Source organism: Amblyomma americanum, chromosome 11 (genome assembly GCF_052857255.1).
Source record: "Amblyomma americanum isolate KBUSLIRL-KWMA chromosome 11, ASM5285725v1, whole genome shotgun sequence".
NCBI classification, from domain to species: Eukaryota; Metazoa; Arthropoda; class Arachnida; order Ixodida; family Ixodidae; genus Amblyomma; species Amblyomma americanum.
Genome location: NC_135507.1, coordinates 57,983,307 through 57,992,154, shown reverse-complemented (window position 1 = coordinate 57,992,154; position 8,848 = coordinate 57,983,307). Strand labels below are relative to the sequence as shown.

The following is an 8,848-nucleotide window of genomic DNA, read 5'->3' as shown; positions in this document are numbered from 1 at the left end:
AGGGAAGCGACTCGAGCAGCTTCGAAGAGAGGAAGCATTACCGGAGAGGGCGTCGGAGTCGAAACGGTTCTTGAGCAGTACAGGGAAATGGGACTGCAGGTCGCGTCGGAGTAGAAATACTTAGCGCACAGCATGCGTCGAGTGGAACAGTACCGAAGTGGGCGGAGCGTATGAGGCAGCAGATGCCAGCATCAGACCACTTGCTGCATGTCTTAGTCCCGCCAGCGTTCACGCGATAGGAGTCATAAGCGTCTTTGCGAAGGGTTTCGTGGCTGTGCGCGCGTCACTGTCTCTTCGGACTCCCGTGTTGATGGTGTGTGCGTGTGTGTGATGCAGTGTGATGGTACGGCGACGGCTTCAACGTCTGTGCCCGGCGAGGCGACCGTGTCTACGGCAACAGGAAGACTAGGGCGCCCACGAAGGTACGTTACCGGCTCCAAGGCACGGTAGCCGAGAAGTGCTGCGCGACTACTGCATAGACGGGCTGCACCACAGCGGATCCCGCCACGATACAAGCGCGGAAAGCTAGGTTCGAACGATTGAGGCTTTGAACTACGCAAGCCAGAAGCGGACATGAAGCAACACAAGCGCGCAGCCAACGTCGAGTTGCGGGAACGTGATGCGGAATCAATCCGACAACGTCGTGACAACGATCCGGAGTTGCTACAGCGTGAAGCGGAAGCAATGTCGCAGAAGCACGAACAGGAGGCCCAGGTAAAACATTTAGCCCGCGGGACCATATAGCTTTCTAATTCATACCCGTAAGAAGAATTAAGTGGCTCTGGCAAATTTTTTGGCCCACCTCTCTTTCATTCATAAGCATGTGATGCATTCTTGATTGGGACGCAATACCGCAGCGGTTCTTCATGTTTGCTCTTTCATGCTCATATTCGCCGGTAAGTTTTACCTAGAAGGTGGCTAGTTTCATCTAGAATGACCGAAGGCACGTTAAAAGAATTCTACATTGCTCGAGGTTGCGCAGTTACCTTCCAGGCTCAATCGGAGTTTCTTTGCCAACTTCTAACTCCGCGCGGCCGAGAGACGCGCGAATCATGTCTTTAGTACAGGGAGTCTCCGCAGCAGGTCGAGCGACAGTCGAACTCGCAAACTATAGACCAGATTCGTTTTCCCTCGCACGCAGGCTGCGGGAGACCTCCTACTCTCGACAACAGTCGCCATCTGTCGGCGCGCGCGGCACGTTGGACTCCGGCCGGGAGTCTATTTCTCCGTGGCCGGGACACGCCGGCGGCGCGTATAACGCGTGTTTACGTGTTCTTCGCTTCCGTCGCTGATGCGCTCTATCACCTAACGTATGTGGGTGTGCGCTGTGCATCACTCCTCACATTTTCCCAGGCCGCTCTACGGTTATCAGACACACACTCTTACCCCCGAATGCAGAAATGTAACTTGGCTCGAACTTAGCTTCCATCGGTGTCAAGTGAGCTCCATCGTGTTTCATAAACCAAACTCGGCTTGAAGTGCGACTTGCAACCGGCTTGGCTCGATCTTAGTTCGGTCCAACATCAAGTCGGCATAGGAGCTTGCTTGAAGCGGACTTCGTTGTATTTTCCAACATGGCCACCTACCGATCGGACGTCGCGCGGAGGGTAGCTGCGTTCGAGTTCGCTTGCCACGCCATGGACGTAGTATTTCCTGAGGCCCATTCGTTGCCGAAGATTCCACGGCCAGCGTTACGAGATCGGGTTAACCCCATGGAGCTCTACGACGACCAGCAGTTCCTCGCCCGCTATCGGTTCTCCAAGAACGCTCGTGCGGGAGCTGCTCACCATGTTGCCCCTGCGTGAAAGTCCCGACAACAGGGGACAGCCTGTTCCTCCGATGCTGCAGCTACTCCTGGCTTTGAGGTTTTATGGGGCCGGCACTTTCCAAACCGTCACCGGGATCTGGTGCGGATTTCGCAGCCCACGGTGTGCCGCGCAGTTGGCAAAGTAACCTTGCTGATTGCCAAGCACCTGCGCCCGATGCTGGTGCAGTTTCCAGCCGTCTCGCAGTTTGGAAAGCTGATGCGGGACTTTTATGAGATCGGTGAATTCCCTGGTGTGACCGGCTGCATAGGTTGCACGCATGTCCGCATCAACAGCCCGGGTGGTGCAGATGCGGAAGTCTACCGAAACCGCAAAGGCTATTTCTCCATCAATGTGCAGGTGAGCAATGAAAATTGAAATTCTCTGAACAGTTACGACTGTTCAGCTCATTTGTATTCGTTCGCGTCATGTACGTGCCGTCATTTTATTTATTTCCCCGCGGTGCTACGAGCGTACAGTCACAAGATTACTTGCCCGAAAGACGCGGGTTCGATCCCGGCCGCGGCGTTCACATTTCGATGGAGGCGAAATGCTGGAGGCCTGTGTACTGTGCGACGTCGTTGCACGCTGAAGAACGCCAGGTGGTAGAAATTTCCGGAGCCTTTCACTACGGCGTCCCACATAGCGAAATGTGTCTCTTCGGAATATGCGATCGAGGCCCAGCATTTTCTTTTAGTACTGCTTTATAATGTAGCTTCGTTCTCCATGCTCCATGAAGAGTAGCACTACATTCTAGGCGCTATATTACCATGCAATCACTGTGCAAATTCACCGCAAGGAAGGTTAGTTAATATGTTTCCAATGACAGTGCATGACGAAGTTGACAAAGCTTGATTACACTTTCGAGCTGTGGCATTAAATCAACGCAATATTCCTTTATACGTGCAGGTACCAAAAAGCCCACATAAAGACACGGAATGTGGTCGAAAGGACATTCGGTGTCTGGAAGCGCCGCTTCCCTTGTCTGGATATGGGGCTCCAGCACAAGCCGAAACAAGCTGCAGTGATCATCACAGTGTGTGCAGCCCTGCAGAACTTTGCATGTTTGATGAAGGAGCCGCAGCCTCCTATTGAAAGCGCTCCCATCCAAGACGCTCCACCGGCTCGCACCAGCACGACAGCAGCGAGGCGGCCAGAGCACCTGCCACCTGTTGATGCTGTCAGCGACAGCTTGTCGGGAATGCAGGCACGACGGGTGCTCATCCAGAAGAGCTTCACATAGGTAAGAAATGCACAATCCTCAACACTGTCCCATGCATTTTGAATAAAGCATGTTTATAATGCGCACTTGCTCATGCTACCCGTATCCCAACTTTTGTGCAGGAACTAAAGAAATGTTAGAGGAATGGGAACGACTAGCAGCAGTTCAAGCGGCGGGACGAAGAGGTCGACGAAGTGCAGCTGGAGATCCTCAGTGACTCCTGAGAGTGTGCTCATCATGACGCGCTCTGATCTACGACCGCAGACCTTCACTGCGAATACACCCCTTTACACTAGAATTTTTTTCTCAGCTTCGGAAGCTTTTAAGTTGCGAGCTTGTTGCACTAACAAGCTGCTACTCTTCCACTTCTAGGTTCTGCATTTCTTGCTATATTGTTCTATTTCAAATGCTATTTTTCAAAAACGCTGTATTGATCTTGCAGGAGGCGAATACCAGAAAAGCTCTTGTTGACCCTGCTGCTGAGGCTCTTAATGGCGCTCAGTTCATTTCTTCAAGTGCTGCTGCCTTGGCGGCTTTGCTTACACGCATGTGAAAAATTACCAGATTTGGTAAAGTACAACAGTTAGGCCTTAGGTGGAGCAGTCGCAGGCCTTGTGCACCTTTCCACAGAGCAAACATTTGTGTGGCTGCTTTGGTAGCGGCATGGAATTCAGGTTCCTCACAGCAAGTAGTTCTGCTACTTCGTCTTTTCTCCTTTCACCCGGCTTGCACTTCAAGCTTGGGCTCTTGCATGTCTTCCATGTGTTGAGTATAAGTTTGTTTTTATGTCACAATTGTAATCTCAAAGAACTGCCCATGCGGCAGCGGGACTGCTTTCGGCGAGCGCGTGCTTCGGGTTGGTGCTGCTGGAACCGTTGACTGTCTGTGAACGCTGTTCTGCGCTTTGTACTTTCTGCCCGGAAAACCCATTGCACAATCATTAATTTCAAATATCCCTTTTACATCAAAACGAGACGTTCCCGATTGCCTACAATGATGCAATTCCAGATCACTGCGAAGTTTTGTTTTCTGGTTTGCCAACAGAGGTGTGTTATGAATCAGTTATTAAATTTCTGACTTTTTTTGGCTGTACTGAGGTAAAAAAAAACATGAGTTTATTCTTTTCATTTGGTTTGCTTTCAAGATGGTGTAGAACGGTCGAACCTTCAGCTGTCACACTGGAGCCTTCTTTTCAAGGAACGATGCTCGAGTGGTTTGTTGTGCATTGTCGCTCTCTCTCGTCTCTGTTCAAAGTGGGAGTTGGTTGTTGTCATAGTATGGTGCAAAAGGTCGATTCTTTAGGTCTGAAATGGGCTTCCTGACATCATCGACATGCCTCGTCCAGCTCAATCTCTTACAACAAAGTTGCATAACGGGCAGTAACTGGCACTGAGAAAGAAGCGAAGTTCACTGCAGCATATGTGCGGAGAGGATTCCAGGCATTGTTGTGTCATGGTGAAACATACCAACCTACAGTGTGTGACCTGTGAGCATACTTAATTTCAAGTGTAAAGGTCATGGTCGTACATAGAACTCCTGTAACTGTTGCTAAGGCTACACAATCTATCTGCGAGCAGTTGCACTCAATATTCATTGTTCTCGAGCCAAATGCACCTGGTGTTTGTTAAGTGCCTTGCTTTGCATGGCTGAATACAAACCCTAGATCATAAAGTGAGTCGTCATGAGCCAACACCAACAGTTAGTCGAGATCATTGTGTGTGGGCACTACTGATATTTGGGAACGCCTTATTGCCGCAGTCATGGTGGACCACTGAAAGATAATTTATGACCCCAGTAGTGTTTGCAACATTTTGTTTTGTGGTTCAATGAATGGTTTGTGATATCACTAGGTAGCTACTTCTAGCTCGCAAGTGTTGTAGATAAATCTTTTACATGCAAACACTTGGACTAGCGGTTCTTTTGATTTGTACCTGCAGTCACTGGTTGGCTGTCACAGCTTAAATCTGGCTTTGCATTTGAGCCGGCCTTCTTGGAAGTGTACTGATTCCACTCATCGAGAACTGGCATGTTTTGAAATTGTTACATGGTTTGGCGGGGTTCGAAATAGCAGAACGTGGGTGCCATCAGCAAGTGTTTTTTTTATGCATGCCTTTTTATAGTATTTTTTGTCATGCCTAGTGCGGGTTGTCACAGGAATGTGGTGGCCATATTTTTGAAGCAGTTGATTACTTCAGCAAAGCGGGAGGCTGTGGCATTGTATTGACTCAAGCTATGGGCCCACCTTGTAGACGGCATAGGAGGAATCGCATTCTTTAAGGGTTTCGGTTCTTGAGTAGGAGGAACTAGCTGCGAGGGTTTAGGTTAGATGAGACAGCAAAGATAATGGAAGGAGAAGAGAGCGGTGTTGGCCTTTGAGCATTTATGTGGTGTTGACTTGCGTGAGCCAATATTGTTGAGACTTTTTATACATGGAAAATTTAACAATGTGGCCTGCAATTTTCCCTACTGGTTATTTTTGCAAGCCATGCCAGGGGAAGTTTTTCCTTCCTAGAGCAGCCATATTTGTAGCATACAGCAATGCGTATTTCTATGAATTAATTGCTGTTTGCATACAAAGATCCATATAGCCATAGCAGCAGAAGTACCACGCAACCATCCTACCTGCCTCCTGCTATGTGATAGCTTGTCAGACTTGCATGCAAGGTGGTGACGGGGCTGTATGTCTGTTCCGAGTCATGTGCTTAAAACGGTACATGTGCAAATGAAGTATAGTTATGTGGATTTTCCACATAATATTTGTGCAAGCATTCACACAGCATTCCAGTTTCATTCAGTAATAGGCACCGTTTATTCTGGTGCCTCTCGCAGCATACGAAGCTGTTCAAGTTAGATTTGTTTTTCAATTTCTAATATTTCCAATTCCAATTTTTTTTCTGGATATCGAGGAGTTTTTCTCCTGCCGCTCTTGCAGAATACTGTTGTGGTCCTCTCGCATCAGCTGCAGATGCAGTCCATGCTCTTCGCGCAGTAAGGCCGCTCTATAGTCGTTCTCATCTGCTAGAGACCTTTCTAAAAGGGCCATCCGCCCTCTTGGAGCCCTGCCGGAGTCACCGGTGGCCACTGCTTCAGCAGTAGTGGGACCAGCGGCAGCTCCAGAAGCAACTGTAGCACTGCTGCAGCCTGCTGCATCTGTGCTGGAAGCATGAGCAGGTTGCACAGCAGGAAAAAAAAGAGATTGCTCTCCTGCTCAATTGCTTCTGGAGTTGCCCCACTCCTACCAATAGCAGCCGCTGGTGACTGCGGCTCATCCACGAGCGGAGGTTCCCAGTCGTCTTCTGTAATAAAGAAAAGGTAAAAATTAGTTGGACAAATCTAAGCTTACAACACATAACCTGCATGCCTCAATAGCACAGATTGTTGGGTCAATTCGTTAAGAGACATTATAACGAAAGCTTTATAATGTTCTTATATAAGGCACCACTTGCTCTTCTCAGCGCCAAATAGCTGCGGTTGTTTCTGGGGGCCCCAGTTTAGTCGTTCTGTTTTGTTCTGCCATATTCCTCACCTTTCACTCTAAATTATGCCTGATGACCTCACTTTATTTTTTTCTGCTTATACAGTAGTGATAGTCACGCAGGCCCCGAGTTTTACACATGTGGGTATCCTCTAGCTCTGCACCTGCAGCTTTTTTGCTCCTTCAATGGTTTTTTTTTTAATTTTAGTATATTTTCTAGTTTGCACTCATGCGTGTCCTCTGGACCAGGGAGCCAGTTATACGCCCTTCCTTTCCTCAAAATCATCAGCGTCTAGAACTTTGTCAATGCCAATGAACGCCGACAGCTTTCACTTCGTATATCCTGGAGTAGCTGAGCTAATCCACTTTCATTTTTTTTTTTTTTGCAAAGGTTGCCTGCCTGCTTGCTTCGCCGCATATATGCGACACCAATGCCAAGGTGAGGCATACAAGAAAGGTGACAAATACTGGAGCCTATGCCTGAGGGCTACAGAAAACATGCGCTTCGAGTGAAACCTCTGCATTGCAGAACTAACAATTTCCTTGAAACTAGCAGCCAAATTCGAAAAGGCTTTGAGCATTACACATAGGCAAGCTGCACCATTATTCACAACAAGAATGTTGTTACCTTATCCCTAGAGCACCATCATGCACAAGTACACAGAAATATGAAAATTTATGTGAAGGAGTGCATAACTGAAATACAGCTGTGTTTTCAAGTAACTTAAAAACACAGCTGTATTTCAGTTATGTACGCTCCATACTTGAATATGGATGTGTTTGCTGGGACCCACACACATCTGAGTGCGTAGGAAAATTAGAGAAAATTCAGAATAGGGCAGTTAGATTTGTTCTTGGTATTTATAATTGACAAGTTAGTATGACGGAAAGCAAACGAAAACTTAACTGGCAAGAGTTGAAGGACCGTAGAAGGTACATCAGATTGAAATTTTTCCATGAGATTTATTATTCTAAAGCTCGCATAAACCGCGAACAATATATCCAGGCACCTCATTATATATCAAAGCGACTGGACCACTGCTTGAAGGTCAGAGTATTTTCTTGCAAGGGTGACGTCTTGCGTTATTCTTTTTTTGTTAGAACTGTTCGGGACTGGAACAGTTTGCCATCGAGCATTGTATGTATTACATCTAACGAAGCATTTTTCCATGCACTGCAATAATTGCTTTATACCTATAAATGAAATCTGTACCCCCCTGCTGTAATGCCCTGCGGGGCGATGCAGGTAACTAATAAATAAATAAATAAAAAAAGCATAATGAAACTGCATTAAAGTTGGCATTCATTTAAAGTGAGGCAGGAATGGCAAACAAGACTCAAGAACATCATCAGGAGAGAATGTCATAATGAATGCAGTTCAGGTTGCAGCACTGAATGCTTGCTCCCTCGGTGTCCGAAGGTTAACCAACTCCTCGCCTTCCGCTACAGGATCACAGCATACCACTCACATGAATGTAGGCCGTCAAGACAAAATGCCTTCAGAGTGCTGTCCAACAACATGCAGCTTGGAGCACGTCATCCTTTCGCACTGTCAACCAATGCAGCCTTTATCTGCACAAACATTCAGCCAACCACATGTAGAGAAGCTTTCCACAGTGTTGTATTAAATGAGATTTTTATAATTTGTTGTAGATGAACCGTACAGTCCTCATAGCAGGTTCAAGCCAACAAAAAACATTGAAACAGCGTCAATTGTGACAGTACACGCTGCCGTTGTCATCAAATGAATATAAAGAGAGGAGTGCTGTTTTTCTACAACATGCAAAGTGCTTCCTTTACCTGCATAATGGAATTCATTGCCTGCTCCATCCACCATTGGCTGCAACAATCTTATAGCAGGCAAACTTGCCATTGGTGACAGGTCGATGCCTCCATCAGAGTCAGTCTGGTTGCCTACCCTGGTCATTATGTGGCTGGCAACAGCAATCACTTGCTCACTTTGAGCGCTCACAGTGCACTGAGCTGACCCTCCTACTGAAAAGAAAAAAGACACCGCACACAGTGAAGTTACTCTTAAATTAGAGACAATGTGCCATTAAAATATTTTGTTCATGAAGTGCCACACAAAAGCAACCAAAGGCACACCAATGCATGCAACTGTGTGTTGTTTTCGCTACGTTTTTGGGCCACCCGTCCCAGCAGTGCCAGGAATGAGTAAAGGTAGGTAGCTGCACGTACAGCCTTCCGGATTTTCAATAGTACCAAGCAACTGTCAATAGCGCGGCAAGTTTCCTCATGAACATGAAGGTCGCCAGTGTGGACACCGTCTGATCTACGGTGCACCCAATTTGGCTTCGCGGCGCGATAGTATGCGAAGCGTACCAA

General features: G+C 47.4%; 1 protein-coding gene across 1 annotated transcript; it reads left to right on the top strand.

Annotated features, from left to right (window-relative positions):
• Nucleotides 1-573: 573 nt before the first annotated feature.
• Nucleotides 574-3,048, top strand: LOC144109654 (uncharacterized). The gene is made up of 3 exons (XM_077642464.1): nucleotides 574-714; nucleotides 2,077-2,165; nucleotides 2,715-3,048. The coding sequence occupies exons 1-3, from the start codon at nucleotides 574-576 to the stop codon at nucleotides 3,046-3,048; spliced, it is 564 nt and encodes a 187-aa protein (XP_077498590.1).
• Nucleotides 3,049-8,848: the final 5,800 nt, after the last annotated feature.

Excerpts from the sequence above, each read along its gene's own strand:
- LOC144109654 (XM_077642464.1), top strand. The coding sequence starts at position 574 with ATGAAGCAACACAAGCGCGCAGCCAACGTCGAGTTGCGGGAACGTGAT. Across the intron at positions 715-2,076 it reads AGCACGAACAGGAGGCCCAG|GTTGCACGCATGTCCGCATC; the intron begins GTAAAACATTTA and ends CCGGCTGCATAG. Across the intron at positions 2,166-2,714 it reads ATTTCTCCATCAATGTGCAG|GTACCAAAAAGCCCACATAA; the intron begins GTGAGCAATGAA and ends TTATACGTGCAG.